The sequence below is a fragment of the Empidonax traillii genome, unplaced genomic scaffold, assembly GCF_003031625.1.
Source record: "Empidonax traillii isolate 1590-97213 ecotype Southwest subspecies unplaced genomic scaffold, ASM303162v1 scaffold46:size3806547, whole genome shotgun sequence".
Lineage (NCBI taxonomy): Eukaryota > Metazoa > Chordata > Aves > Passeriformes > Tyrannidae > Empidonax > Empidonax traillii.
The window spans coordinates 3,152,422-3,168,012 of record NW_020955239.1 but is presented as its reverse complement, the minus strand read 5'-3'; the positions used below and the strand labels follow the sequence as shown (position 1 = coordinate 3,168,012).

The 15,591-nt window shown below is 46.5% G+C and overlaps 1 protein-coding gene across 1 annotated transcript in view; it reads left to right on the top strand.

Moving 5' to 3' along the window:
- The first annotated feature begins 13,208 nt into the window (after positions 1-13,208).
- CASQ2 (calsequestrin 2) overlaps positions 13,209-15,591 on the top strand; it is a 30,858-nt gene continuing 28,475 nt past the window's right edge. The window contains exon 1 of the mRNA XM_027878884.1: positions 13,209-13,631. Within this exon, the coding sequence (XP_027734685.1) occupies positions 13,398-13,631 (234 nt within the window). The 5' untranslated portion in view covers positions 13,209-13,397. The remainder of the gene's footprint in view (positions 13,632-15,591) is intronic.

Genomic DNA, 15,591 nt, shown 5'->3' with positions numbered 1-15,591 from the left:
ACCTCCCTGCTCAAATAGGGTCATCCTTGAGCGCATTGCACAGGATTGTGTCCAGAGAGTTCTTTAATATCTCTGTGGTAGGAGACTCCATAACCTCTCTGGGCAATTTGTACCACTGTTTGGTCACTCATACAACAAAGAAGTTCTTTCTCATATTCAGGTTTCTGCCTCTTGTCCTGTTGCTGGGCACTACCAAGTTTGGCTCCATGCTCTTGACATCCTCCCTTCAGATATTCAAATACTTGATAAGGTCCTTTCTCTGTCTTCTCAAGACTGAACAGGCCTAACTCTCTCAGCCATTCCTCAGAAATGAGATGTTTCAGTCTCCTAATCGTCTTTGCTGGCACCTGCCAGACCTGCTCCATGATCTCCATGTCTCTCTTGTTCTGAGGAGTCCAGAACTAGGCACAGCCCTCCAGATGCGGCCTCACCAGGGCAGGATGACTTCCCTTGAGCTGCTGGCAATGCTCCTCCTAACGTACCCCAGGATACCGCTGCCCTTCTTGGCCACAAGGGCACTGCTGGCACCACCCAGCGAAACAAGAAGGTCCTTCTGCAGCCGGACCCGCGCTCTGAGCGGGGCTGCGGTGTAGAAGGGGGTCAGGAGGCGCTGAGCGGGCAGAGGCCACAGCACTGGCAGATGCGACATCAGGTGTGGGTTTCCCTGTTGTCCCTGCCCACGGCGGGCTGTCCCTGGTGTCTGGGAGCAGGGCTGTGCCCGGTGTCTGGGAGCACGGTTGTCCCTGGTGTCTGGGAGCAGGGCTGTGCCCGGTGTCTGGGAGCAGGGCTGTGCCCGTGTCCCCGTGTCCCCCCGCGATCCCTCCCGGCAGCCACACGCGTGGCGGCGGCGCCACCTGGCGGCCATCGGCGGTAGCGGCGGCGCTTCCCCGGTGGGCGGTGGCCGCGGGCTGGGGACGGACTGGGAGCGCTGGGGCTGCGGGGCCGGGCCCTCGGGCGGCGGGAATAGAGCAGGGAGGGGGGCGGGGGGGGGGAGGGAAACGGCACGGGTTGGACAAATATCTAAAGCTGAGGGAAAGCTGAGGATCTCAAAAAAACACACGACTTTGGAACAGGTTGCTCAGAGCAGCTGTGGATCCCCCATCCCTCCAGGTGTGCAGCCCGATCTAGTGGAAGGTTTTCCCTGCGATGATGGGAGGCTTGGAACTAGGTGATCTTTAAAGTCGTTTGCAACCCAAACTATTCTATGACTCTGCGGTACCATGGCACGCTTCTTCCCACGATCAACTTCAACCTCAGTTTTCAGACATCCCTAAGGAGCAAAGAAAGCAAGGTCTTCACCTTTTTTGCAACCTTCCACCATATCATTATATAGTTGGTGACTTTCAGATCCTTTTGTGTCTCTTCATGGCATGTTTCATGCTATTACCCAAACATTTCAGTTTCCATCTTCAAACAGAGGTGCTTTTCGCAGAGAAGCTTTTCTCTCTCTCGTGACTGAAGGTAAAAGCTTGAGCACAGGCACCCTGAAGGTGCCATGCCAGTGAAAGATACCCCAAGTAAGACAGTTCTCAAAACTCTAGAACTAGATGATATTTAAAGTCCTTTCCAACCCAAAATATTCTGTGATTCTATGATTCCAAGTCATGGTTGCCTCCTTGGCCTGCGTGAGAGAAGATGGAGAGATCAGTCCCTGTCTCCTGCCATGGTGGACACACCACCATGCATGTAACAGAGGGGACTATATTTCACCACCAAGAAGACTCAAGCCACCAGCTCAGTCTGATAACCTCGTCATCCTGCAGCAGCTGTTCTCAGTCTTCTGACAACTCCCAGCTTAAGCAAAGTAATTTTTGGGCTTCAGGAGTTTGGACCCTAATTTAGACCTCTGAAGGAGGGTACTGGGTCTGGAAAGAGGGACAGTCTTGATCAGCTACAAAAAAGCACTCCAGAAAAGGCTTTGTTAGTAATTTAGAAATTACTAACATGTTAATCGTTGATAGGTTGTGGAAACTGTTGATGGCTGGATGCATACTTCTGAACAGCCCAGCCTCCTCAGCACAAATCAGCCACTAACAGAAAAGACAGCAGAATCCCTATATATTAAGTGCATAATTTTAGTTTAAGAAGCTCTATCTAGCTAAATCTTAAAGGACCTTCAGGAGTTAGGCTCTGATCCAGGAAAACAGTGACCCACATACTTAACTTCTAGCACAAGGGCAGACCTAAGGGGATGCAAAATAGAGCACAAGCCTAAGTGCTTTTCCTAGGTTCAAGTCTATCCAGACTTTAGAGAAGGTCAACATCTCATAGACTGTCAGTGTCAGTGGGGAGATGGATGGAGTGCTGCTTCCTGATTTTACTTATGCTGATAAATTCCCCATGTGTGTCCAGTAATTTACAGGCAAAAAAAAAGCCAAGCTACTGTCACTGGGTAGCTTAAGACAGCAGCTGGTCATAGTATTTGGTTCACTAAAGTTTAATAAGTGAAGTCTCTCAGGACTGGACAACTCTGGACAGGTTTGGCTGCTCCTGCACCCTCTCCCTGAGTACCAGGCTCCCCAACTTTCCTTAACAATGCTTCCAGTAAATATGTATGTGTGTGTGTGTGTGTGTGTGTGTGTGCATGTTAGGGCCTGATACTCAAGCAGTGGTCTCCAGGCTCTCATCTGAGCAATGGGTTAGGTGCAGGAGGGGAATTTTGGATAAAAATATCACAATTTAAAAAGTCAAAAGAAATGTTTCACTTTTTTATCAAACCAATTCTGTCAAATTAAAACACACTTTTAAAGTCCTTGCAGGACAGATATTGCAGGATCTGTGCTTTCTGCCACTGGAGAATTTTAGCTGGATATTTTTCAATTAGCACTTCAATTAATGTAATTGAAAGTCTGCCTGAGATGATTGTTGGGCAGTCTTCCCCTTTTGGGCAGGTGCTGTTATTTGCATGTACACTGTCAGGATAAATGGTGCTGTTCAGCCACATAGTTCTGTGTATGATCACAACACATGGAAGTCAAAAGGGCTTACTTAAGTATTAAGTATTTGGGGTCTTCATCAGATTTGAAAAATATTGAATGCATCACTGAATCAGGCCCTGTCCTGATTCATTTAGCTTCCTAAATATCTGCTCTGTGGGTCTAATCTGGACAAACAGTAATCAGAACAAACTCTAGGAGCAGCAAAAAATATACGTTTCACATCTTCACAAGACTAGCCTTAAATATCTAATTGCCTGTTTAAAACCCCAAAAATCTGCTACTTGCAAATGAAGTAATGATCCTGAAATGACTGTAGCCTGAAACTGGTCTTTAAAAGGGCATTGTGTTCATAAATCTGCAGGCTTTAACTCAGACAAAACAGTAATATAAGTAGTGCAGAAAACACCACTTTATGGTAAGGCAGGCATTTGTGTCTTTGTCAAAGCATCCCAGATAGCATAATGAAAGCTCTGTAATCCTCCTGGGAATCTTTCCCTCTGTACTAGACTGAAATGGAAAGAAAGGAAAAAAACTCTACATAGAAACACAGGAAGGGAAAAAAGAAAAAAAAAGGAAGAAAAAAAAAAGGCAAGAAAAATATATTGACCAAGAAAGAACAGGGATCAGTTATATTTACTAAAATAAAGCTACCTTAGTTTCCTGCTACTGGCCAGTAAGAACTGAGCACAAACTGCTGTGCTAGATCATTTTAGATCCTCTTTTTACATATGACATTTGCCTGACTGCACTAACTACTCCAGCTCAAATTACTCCATCCCTGCCCTGTATATCCACACCTGCTAATCCGGGGAGCTTTGTAGGAGCTTAGTTGCAGCCGTCAGCATGAGGGTGCTGCACACAGCTGTGACGTGCTGCTCCCGAGGTGGAAGAGCCGAGCTGGCAGCACTGGTCCCTGACACCACGCACGTGCTCTGAGACGGATGAAAATGAAGAACATCAGCAGCGTACAGCCCGACTTCTTACCTAAAACCTGTCACATCCTCCAAGGTGGCTTCTGTCTCCTGCACACCAAAATACTCCCCATTTGGGGTTCTTCAGCCTGCATTAGAACCATGGCACTCAGTAAGGGACCTATTGAGAGCAATGTCATAATATGCTCTCGCTGCCAAGCCGTGAGGAATGTCTGAATGTTGGCCACAGGCTGGCATCTGGTGGTCTAATCTTCTCTTTTCTACAACTCCATTTGGAGTGTACCATGTTGTACAGCTGGCAGCTGTACAAGTCAGTCAAAAGTCATCTTTGATGAACTCAGGGGAGAAGGGTCCAAGCTGGAGTCAGGCCCTAGATTTTGAGAACCTGCTTACCCACAGTGCCAACCGAAATGCACCTGAAGAAGAAAACTCCTCACCTGCCTGCAGGCAGCCTGTCTCCCAGAGGGATGTAGTGGTTCCCACTTTCCCTGCAGCACTAGAGAAAGCCACACACCTACTTCCTAGAGTTTACACTAGAAAGCAGGTACTGTATCTCCTTTGCACCCTATTTCCCTGTGCCCTTTACCCCTTGGACTGTTCTGCCATGCCCCCCACCTGGCCACTCCCGGGTCCCACCTGCCAGAGGGTGAGAAGCCCATTGGCAGGTGGGGATGGAAACAGGAGCACACCCTGTGGAATGACTCCCTGCTCCCAGGGGAGAGCTGACCTCTGCAAACTGGCACTCCACAGCAGGGGCAAGTGTTATAAATATGAGTGAACCCAGCAGCTCTTTATGGAAGCCGTGATCCAGGCTGCAGCTCAGGGGTGCTGCCAGGTGGTGCTTAGCTAGAAACCTCCAGTTAGAAAGAAAAAACGAACCCTGCTCTGGCACAACACACTGCTGGTCCCAGGCTTGGAGAGACACAGCTACTGCTTTTTCCTCCGGTAAAGTGTTGGCTACTTGTTTCCAGGTGTGGTGGGATTTTTAATTTCTATCTCAGGACAGAGCTGGTGCAGGAGGCTGCTGCTGAGGTATCTTCCTTCTAGCAGGTTTCCCCTGAGCATTCAGCCTATCCAGGTGCCGCCTCAGTCTCCACTCTGCAGCCTCCCACAGCAGAGATGGCCAATGGGCCAGTGCTCTGTCCCAGGATGAGGTGACTCTTCATCAAGACAAGCCAATGTTTCTTCAAGTATAGGTGGCCATTTCTAAAGAGAGGGACAAAAAGACTCAAAAGGAGCTGCAACATGTTTCCTCCACCCAAAATCTGCTAGTTGCAGGAATTGTGGGTAGTGGCTCATTTTCAGTAAAAGCAAAGACAATTTTTCAGCAAGTCAGAGAATTTTTACGACGTGTAGTGATAGGAAAAAGGATAATAGCTTTAAGCTGAAAGAGAGTAGATTTAGATTAGATATTAGAAAGAAAATATTTACTGTGAGAGTGTTGAGGTGCTGGAACAGGTTGCCCAGGGAAGTTGTGGATACTCCATCTCTGGAAGTGTTCAAGGCCAGGTTGGATGGGGCTCTGAGCAATCTGATCTAGTGGAAGGTGTCCCTGCCCACGCTGGGAGGCTTGGAACTAGGTGATCTTTAAAGTCTCTTGCAATCCAAGCTGTTCTATGACTCTGTGATTCTATGGTATGCTTCTTCCCATCATCAGCTTCAACAGCAATTTTCAGCCCCTCCTAAGGAGTTAGGTGAGGTGAAGTCTCCACCTCTTTGCTACCTTCCACTGTATCATCATATTGTTTGTGATTTTCAGATCATTCTATGGCTCTTCATGGCAGTTTTTGTGCTATTACTCAAATATTTCAGCATCCATTTTCAAACCAAGGCATTTTAATGGAGGCGCTTTTTTTTCAATTTTCAAATAGAAGTGCTTTTCTTTCTTTTGTGGTTGAAAGTGAAAGCTTGAACACAGACACCCTGAAGCTGCCATGCCAGAGAAAGATATCACAAGCAAGATCCTTCACAGATCTTCAAGTTTCTAGGCTGACTTGACAATCCAAGGGAAGGGGATACCTGAGTCATTACTTCTGAATTCTTGGGAGGACTGTGTAACTGTACCTTAGATACACACGGTGAGTTTGTTGCCAGTAGGGCTTATTCACATAGAAGAATTTGAATTAAAAATGCACCTGGCATTAAAAATTAAAAAAAAAAAAAAAAAAAAAAAAAAGCAACACACCCAGTGCATGCATAAAGGATTGTCTGTAAGACATCAGTACTGCCTGGAAAGCCATTTACCCCAGAAATGCAAGGGCCTAACAGGTACCAATAAACTTTTTAGAGAGACTTTGGGCTATGCTAGACTTCACAAAACCCAGTTAGAGAAGAAGGATGTAAAAATGGAGCGGAAATTCAAGAGCAGCAAATCCTCTCTGTCTCCTTTAATTAAGGAGCACACTAAGCTTGTCTGGCTCATCATCCAAAAGGAATGAGGTTCCTGGTGAGTTTACCCCAGTGCTTCCCAGCCTGCCAGCTGCACCCCAACTGGCCTCATAGTCCAGGCAGAGGAGGGGGAAGGTTTTAAGGGGCCACACAGGATGCCAGGAGCAAAGGAGAGCTGAGCTGCCACTCCACTGCAACAGGTGTAAATCTGCTGGGAACAGCTCCGTCAGCAGCATCAGGCACCACGCCACTAAATTAAACACCCCTCCAATCATCAAGATGTCATTAAATACGCCAGTGCTATCATGGCTTGGAGAAACCCGAGGTATAAGTGTCACCCCAGACCTGTCCACCACCCTGCCTGGTGCAGGATCCTTTTAGACCCTGTCCCCGGACGGGTGTGTGGAAGCAGCGGTGGTGGTTAGTGCGTGCAAGGGTGCGTGCAGGCAGAGACACAGACATGTGCTAGGACATACCAATCATGGTCAAAGCTAGGCAGGAGTCCAATAACCCCATCTCCTCCAAGAAAAAGGCAGGGGAGTGATGGAAATGGCCAGACTGTATGTGCCCTAAGGTTTTCCAAAAGGGAACATACTGCATGTATTTTATTTCTTTTACCTTATTAGTAATAATTGTATTATTATGATATTATTGGTAATTCCTGAGGTACCTGGGCCAGAGCTCGTTCGTCACCAGTCACACCTCATATCTCAGGGAACCATCTTTAGGTCACACTTTCGCACCATCTTAGGCCTTGGTTGTGGATCACTGGGATTTCACAGAGATCTCAGCGTCTCTCACAGGAATATACCCAATCTGGTCTCTGAACAAGCTCTCCCAAAAATATGGTCAGCCACAGTTGCATCCCCTTCTCCAGCTCTCCAGCATGCCAAGAGCCCAGAGCTGGTCCAGGCTCCCTGCCTCCCTAAAGCATTAATCCCTATCAGTCTGGTGTCTAAGAACCTTGCAGCATCATACCATCCCTGGACCACACTGGCACAGTTCCAATGGAGTACTGAGACATGGAAAGATTTTTCCAGAACCGTGTGGGAAGCCTGTGACTGTGGAAAACTTAAACATCCATCTCCTACCCACAAGCCACTTCCTGTCCCTCCTGAGACAGCTGTCCACACCTTTCCACCAAACAGATTATGCTCCTGTTTCAGGGGCAACTGATTTAACTCTTTAGTTGTGACAGCAGAGGAAGGTGACATAAAACAGGGTGGGGGTGGCAATGACATTTTGTGGTTTTTTTCCTGGAGTTTTTCTGAAGGAGGGTGCATTAGAGTTATTGGAGGGGGGTGGGGAACAAAAAAAAACCTAAAAACTTCTCATCAGTCAGCTTTAAATTGCTGTGCAGGGATCTGCAATGACACCAGTATGATTTTAGGAGCTCATACATCAAAAAAAGGTTGAAAACCTCAGAAACAGATGCATGTTAGACCCCTTCTTGCTTGCAGGTCCTTCAGAAGAGGTGAGCAGGAGCCGCTGCAGGAAGCAGCATGGCTGGGTCCCTGCATGGGCTGCTTTGTGCAGTGAGACTGGAATAGTTCTGGATCACAGCTGGAGGACCTCGACTCATTGTCATTATCAGCAAAGCAAAGATGACTGTCACACGCAGAAAATTCTCCTATCCCACTGCTACCTGCAGGAAGCCCCCCAGGGAGTGCCTCCATCCATTCCAGAGTGAGTTACCTGTGAATAAGTAGTACCCTGCTCCCACAAACCCTACCCCACAGGGGGGTAAGCAGGTCTCTGCCTCTGTGTCCTGCTGCAAACTACCTCCCACCTTTTCCAGTCCACCTGATGGGTCTCCCAGCCACCACAACAGATTGCCCTCAGATGTCCCTTGTCAGAACTCTGCATGAAGCAGCAGCCTTGTCTCCTTCCAGAATTTCTCCTAATGCTTTTTATTTTCAATTTATTTCTTCCTTTCCCACCCATTTCCATACATGGGGATAGGCCTGTTTCCATTTGGCCACAGTGATATCTTAGTTAAATCCTTTCTTACTGTATAAGGATTATTAGCTCATTAGGAGGTAACCATCCAAATCCTTCTGGGAGAGTCCTGTTTCTGATCTTCTAAAGTACTTTTTGACCTGTATAAGTCACAGGTGCCAGACCAGCTCCCAAACACAGAGGTGCAATGATGCCCATGAGGTGGCACAGAGTAACTTTGCACTGGAGGACATGATGTCTAAAAAAGACAGTATTTTTTTGAAACATCAGTGTAGCTGAGAGTGAGTCAGGACACCTGAGTCATCTTGTTGGCCTTCCCTTTACAACGTTTTAATAATTTCATATAAGTGCATTTGTCTGTGCTGTGTTTGATTTTCCTCATCAAAACCAATGTCTGTGTGTTGTAAAATAGAAAAGGTTTATAGCATCCTCTTATCACACAGCACGTCTCAGGACACCTCAATCAAAATACACAAATTGTTTTCAGGTGCTGAAAAGGTCTCTGGCAGTTTGTAACAGGAAAAAAAGGGCAGGAGTGCCAATTATGCAGTTTCTCTGCCTTGTACTTGGCATCACTGGCATGACTGCGTTGGAGTACAGGCAATGTGAAGCACCATGAAGGACTTGTCACCTTTCAGGGCTGAAGGGAAGGGAGAAAGAACTGGGTTTTCTCACACTGCAGAGCTTTTCTCAGGATGATAGTGATCCCCTTGGTCTCTTTGGAGAGGTTCAGTGTGTTTCTGAGGCTCCCACCCCGATGACAGCAGTATACTGCAAGTTGCTACTAGATGTGACCTTGCTCGGCTAGCTGGTGGAAAAAGGCATATTTTCCGAATATTCCTATCTTGCAAAACATACAAGGTCTTAGAAGCTTGAAAAGAGATTAGCTGAAGCAGAACCTTAAATCCTGAAGCCCTGGAAAAAAGGCTCACTAAAGCATTTGGATCAGTGGTGAATGGGGACATCTTTTACTGTTTAAGACAGAAAGGACAATGAAGGTGAGAGAGCAGCCAGGAGGGAGGAGCAGAAAGTATATATCCTTAATTTATAATACAAGTCAGAAAAAAAATCAACAAGAAGAAAATTTTTATTTATCCTACATCCCCACTCAGCATTTTTGGAAGTCTGATTTGAAGGGCTGAGATTGTACTGTTTTGAGCGCTGTTGCTGGCTACCTATCCTCACAAAATTTGAAGAAACAAAGTAAAATCCTACTTAAGTGGATGTCAGGGGTGCTTTTGTGACCTAAATCCCCAGAGCCAGGATTTTGCTCAATGAATGAGCCCAAAGAGCCTAGAATAGTGGATAACCTAACAGCAAGCTTTTCCTCTTAATTATCTCTTTCTCTGCTTGAAATTTCAGGGCCAATTCTGAAGGTTGTTTGAACAACGTGGGCACCACCCCAGGTGAACAGGCCCTGAGCTTTACCAGTTCATTTCTCAGAAAGCTTTCAGGGATGGTTAGATGGGGAAAAGTATTATACTGGTTTCTTGAGGCAGGACTAAGTGATGCAGTAACAGAATGAATGAAGGAGTCAGTGGTTAAATAGTCAGAGTTGGGAGGCTGAGCCTTGCAATCATCTTATATCAGAGACTAACAGATGCCAGCTTTATCAGGAAATGAGCTATCTGAGCTGAAAGGCAAGTGTCCCGGGATACAGTGAGGCCCCTGTTGTTCCCTTGGATGACGCTGCCCACAGAAACAGGTGTGCTGCAATCACAGGCAGCTAAATGGGATCAGGAAGACACTGGACTATGCAGAAAGATAGCACAGTATTTATAGTGAACTGGTGAGTGCAAAATCCAAGATTTCACAGAAAAATCTGTGAAATTTCTTTGTTCCCCTCATCATTCCCTCCCATGGGGAACTGCTGTTGCTCCTACCCCATGGGAGAAGATCTGACACAAAAAGAAACCTTATATCACTGTCTGGTAGAAAAGGACCTTCAATAAAACTCAGGTTGCCCAAATGCATGAGATCTGCACGCTGGACTTTTCTTGACTGTGAGCGTGCTCAAAAATTCCAAATTTAAAACGCTATCTGAGAGTTGATGGACAAGCTTTGAACTTCCAAGGAGATTTACTTCTGGGGCTGAGATGGGCACATTTCAGTGTGCTGCTATTGGCACACAGAGAGATGATGAAGATAAAGACACAACACTTAGGGCATTTGTCAGGTTGGGGGAGCATCTTCTTCGGTCCCAGCTCTACTGTTCCCCCGGGAATAAAACAAAGTAGTGCTGTTCAGATTTAAGTATTTAACTGCTGTTCTGAACATCCCAAAACACGTGAATCCAAGATTTCAGACCTGTATCGGCAGGGCTGCAAGGAGAACACCGACTTTGGCTGAAGCTTACTGGAGTTAAGAATTTCAGGTGATTGAGGCAGTTGTTCAGATTTTGAGGAATTCATCCTTACTTCTGACTTGGTGAATTAGATGTCTTGAATTTCGTATTAAACGCAGTTAGAGCTAGAAGACCACAGAAAATGTCCACTAGATTTAGCCCTAGCAGTACCACCAAGTTCCTAAGCAGAGACACAAAGAGATGGTGGCCATGACACCCAGTGTCAGTCTGCTGGAGGAATTCCCTTTGACACAAAGCTGAAGCCTAACAACCACAGATTTTTGCTACTCCTGCCACAAGCAGATAAACTAGATGTATCTGGGGCTAATGAGGCAACAATTTTTGTGAATAGAAAGCATTTTTCTTCTCTAGAAAAGAGAGAAAATGAAGATTTGATTGTATCTATTTTTAGGCAAATTAAAAGGTGCCTCAAAAATAGCTTAAGCTATATGAAAGTGGAGCAATTCCTCAAGTTCTGCAAGAATAAAGGAGGTCAGGAACATCATAAGCCAATTTTTGAAGTAGCTGTGAATGTTTCATTTTTGCAGTCCTGTCTGATATGTGCCTGCTTTAAAACATATTGTGATGCCAGCAGAAGCCTGCTCCTGCACCTGCATGCATGGGGTCCTTCAAAGGCAACCAACCAGCCTAATGTATGCCTAGTCATCCCACAAATTTGGTTCCGTGTTTTACATCCTAAACATTCATCATAACCCTAGCCAGCCATTGCCACCCACTGTGACACAAGTCTTGTGTCTCCCACTAAAAGCAATCAGATTTATCAAGATTTGTCACATCTCCCTCTAAAAATGACTGCCTTGAAGGGTGCCTCTGCAGGAAGTGTATTTTGGAGGCTGTCTGCCTTTGGCTTTTACCCTGATTCCTCGGGTTTCATCATTAGTACTTTAAGTTGCCAGCAAACATTGAACTTCTGGAAAAGCATGAGCAAAACTAAAAGGAGGCTTTGGAAACAAGACAGATTTGAAAACTGTTGCCCACAGAGTTTCAGTTAGTATGTTGTGGGCTGTTCAGGTTGAAAGTGAAAGCTGAGGGGTATGTGTGCTCCTAAATCACCCAGGAGATGAGTATAATCTGCTCAGAGAAACATTCTAGTCACCATCCCTGAAGGTATTTAAAAGATGTGTAGATGTGATGCTTAGGGACATGGGTTAGTGGTGGACTTGGAAGTGTTGGGTTAATAGTTGATCTCAATCACCTTATTGGTCTTTTTCAGCCATTTGATTCTTTGATTCTGTAATAGCTAAGTAATGCTCACCTTTTGCCCCAAATATTGAAATAATCCCAGACATACAATTAAATGGGAACAGCTGCACCAAGAAGAGATGTCACCCCTTTCCCGGTGTGGATGGAGCAAGGCTGTGGTGGGGCAGCATGCAAGGAGGAGGCCCGATAAGGCCACTTGTCTGCACATCACTTTGGCAGGGGGAGGGAGCCATGCCCTCTATCAAGCTCTTCTCTGCCAGCCCCTCAGCATGCCTTCTCCAGCGGATCCACACCAGCCCCGGTGCTGGCCTGTGGCCAGCTGGCCTGCCTCCACCTGCCTGTCGCTGCCAGTCATGGGGCAGAGGTGACACCCTGGTCAGAGGAGGGGAATAGCTGAGAGGCTGTGCCACGGAACCGCTCTGCCCCAGCAGCCTTGTGCAGGTGAAACAGCAAAGCAGCAGCTGGTGTCAAGCTCCCAGGGAAGGGGGAACCGATCGCCATTCCCGGGACATGAAGAGGAAGGAATATGCAGAACAGCTTGCAATAGAAATGCAACAGGGTTGCGTGAAAAACCCACTCCAGTACAACAGAAAGGAAGGTTGGTGGTGATGGTGGCATCTGACCATCCTCTTGAGGAGAGCCCTGCCTCCTGTCCTGGATGTGCCTGGGCACACGCCTCCCACCCTTCATCCCCCTTAGTACAATTAGGTTTTAACCACTTGCCAGCAATGTGTGGGGCTTGGTGGCTGCTGTGGGCACGGGAGGTCGCAACACAAGCTTCCCTCTGCTTTGAGGGAAGGGGCAGATCCAAGGGGCAGCAATTCTCCTGCTGCCCTGGCAGCAGAGAATGTGCTTCAGAAAACAGCTTGAATGTCAGGCAGCAGCTATGGGGTGCCCCAGGCAGGAGGAGGAGGGAGTCCCAGGAGTGCTCACCTCCTTTGCTGCTGAGGAAACAGGACTTTTCCTCTAGTGGTGCAGATGAGGCTCTGAAACTGTTTAACCCGAGATCTGTTATCAAAAGCCTAATCACTGTGATGCCCAAAGGGATGCAAAGAGAGATACACTTATTAAACATTGCAGTAAATACCTTCTATTTTTGTCAAGCCCTAGTAGGACAAGTGTGTGCCTTGGTTCCCTGTATAAGTGAGGTCTGTCCCTTCACAAACCCTGCCTGCATATTCCCAGGACTGACATCTTCTACTCCCTCCCTCTTGCTCATTCCCTCACTCTCAGATGATGCAGAGTGCCAGCAAGTCCCTCAATGGTGTCATATCTGTCCTTTTTATTCATTGCAGGGTTTATTTTTAGCCTGAAACAACTGCTTCCTAAAAATGGAGTTCCTAATGACACGGGAGCTGGACACAGCTATGTAAGGTATCCAGGGCTTGGCCTCACAGCTTCTCCTGTCTGTCTCTCTCTTTGTTGTGAGTCCAGGACAGCAAAGTTTGCTGCTCCCCACCAGCCTTGCAGTGTTTGGGCTGATCACCAGGAAGGCAGCAGAAAGAGAAACTCAGTTCAAACTTCACCTGAAGCCTTGGTCTCCCCCTCTTCCCAAATCAAGAAAGAGAGGGGACATTTACCCACCCTTTGCTGCACTCCAAGGGCACCCCTATGAAGGCAACTTGCTGGATCCTGGCAGGTTTTTACCTGCTTTTCTGCTGCAAGGCAGAAGAGGGACTGAACTTCCCCACTTACGATGGGAAAGACCGAGTGATCGACCTGAACGAGAAGAACTACAAGCAGGCCCTGAAGAAGTATGACATGCTCTGCCTGCTCTTCCATGAGCCTGTGAGTTCTGACAAGGTCTCCCAAAAGCAGTTCCAGATGACAGAGATGGTTCTGGAGGTAAGTGCTGCTGCATGTCCCAGTCGGGATCGATATCACAGCTCTGGTCAGAGCCATGGAGAGGAACCACAGGACAGGACAGTCAAATAGTCTCATGCAGGGGAGGTTGAGCACCCAAAAGTTTGTGTTTGTTTACTTGGATTTGAGTTAGCTGCTGCCTGAATTCTGCAAAGCCCAGAAAAAAAAGCCTCTTTTGTGCTCTTCTTGGTTGTTTGCTGGGAAATAATCTTTCTGGATTGTGTGTCAGAAACCCAGGCAATAGCGAGTAACCTTGTGAACCTCAGCAACATGAACTCAGCTCAGCTGAGCTTTCTCAAATCTCAGCACAAACCTGGGTACATAGCTTGAAATTTTTTGATCCTTCCTTGTTCTGTGCAAGCCAGTATCCCACTTGTATTCTGGACTCGGTCCCACTTTTTATCCCACTAGGAGAAATCTGCCAAGAAGTCTTATCAAGCTGTGCAGCAAACAGGCGTCCTAGCTCCCCATCTCAAAATCTCCCCATTGGTGCAGCATTAAATCCCTTTTTATTTTTCCGACACTTAGTTGCCTGCTTGGAATCAGTCTATAGCTGCCTGTTAATGCAACCATTCACTTTTGTGCTAGAAAAAGAATGTTGTTAATTCTTTGGTGAAAGAATCCTCAGTAAAATAAATCATGGTAAAAATTACAATGTAGACTAGTAGCATTTTCCTTGTAGTGTAGCTGTAATTTAGGGAATCATACAGCTGCAAACCTGGATTGTTAGGTGCCTGTTTCCTACCAGGGGCCTGCAAATATTCCCTCTTAACTAAGACACATTTGGAAAGAAAGTATGAATTGCAGAAGAGACACTTAAGCTTCATTTATCAGACCCAGAGAGAAAATGTGTTGCATCCCTAGAAGTATAGCTAATGCAAATTAGAAAATGCGCTTGCTGAAGACTCAGACCCAAAAAAGTCCAGTGTCAAGTTCCAGATCTGCTGACCTCCTCAGCAAGCCTCATGACTGCCTGAAAGAAAGATTCAAAAACTAACAAGGTTTTAGTTACCTGTCAGTCAACAGTTACTTTCCGCAGGTGAATGATCAAATAACATTTGGCAGAGAAAGGAAAAAAATGATGCTAGAACTCCAGCCGAAATGAGTATTGTTGGTAGTGTAATCACATTGTTGTTTAATAGGGTAGCTATTTTGTGCTCGATAGGTGGCAAACTGTTACTAGGGACATATTTATAGAAACCTGACAGAAGCATGTCCCATCCCTGGAAGTATTCAAGCCAGGTTGAATGGGGTGCTTGGGAACCTGGTCTAGTGAAAGGTGTCCCTGTCTGTGGCAGGGAGGTTGGAAACAGATTAAGATACTTTCAAACTCAAACCATTCTGTTTCTATGATTCTGTGGTCTGTTGTCTACTACCAGTTTGAGTCCCCATGACACCTAAACTGGTGGTAGCAATCAGACCTATCAAGAGTGCGATGGATGCAATACAGTCTGGCTTAAAACTTTTGTTTTTCAGGATTGGATTCAGCAGTTGATAACATGAGCTTAGGACTCTCATGATTTATTTGTTTTCCGACTGCCTCTCTGCCATGGACTTCTTATGTGACCTTGGGCAAGAGACTGAGGATTACATACACAGGAGACTTTACACAATTGTAGTGCTTCAGTCCCCTAGTGCTCATCTACCAGCTAACTGTGCCACGCATCAGCTGGCACTTGTGGCTTTGACCTCAAAATTTCCCAAGCACTTGCAATGCTGATTCAGTGCATGTCTCACAGTTTCACACTCCCTCCCCTGGACTGGAAACTGCCACAGCAGCAGTCTGACAGCCCAAGTATAGAGCAATCTGCAGACTGAACATTTCCTTGCCTTTGTCAGCCAAGGGAATCAGATGGGGAGAGGGTCTCACAAGGCAACAGAGAAGATAGGATATGTCCTATCCTGCACAGGACGCAGCCCAGCATGGTGTTTGTGCTCCCAG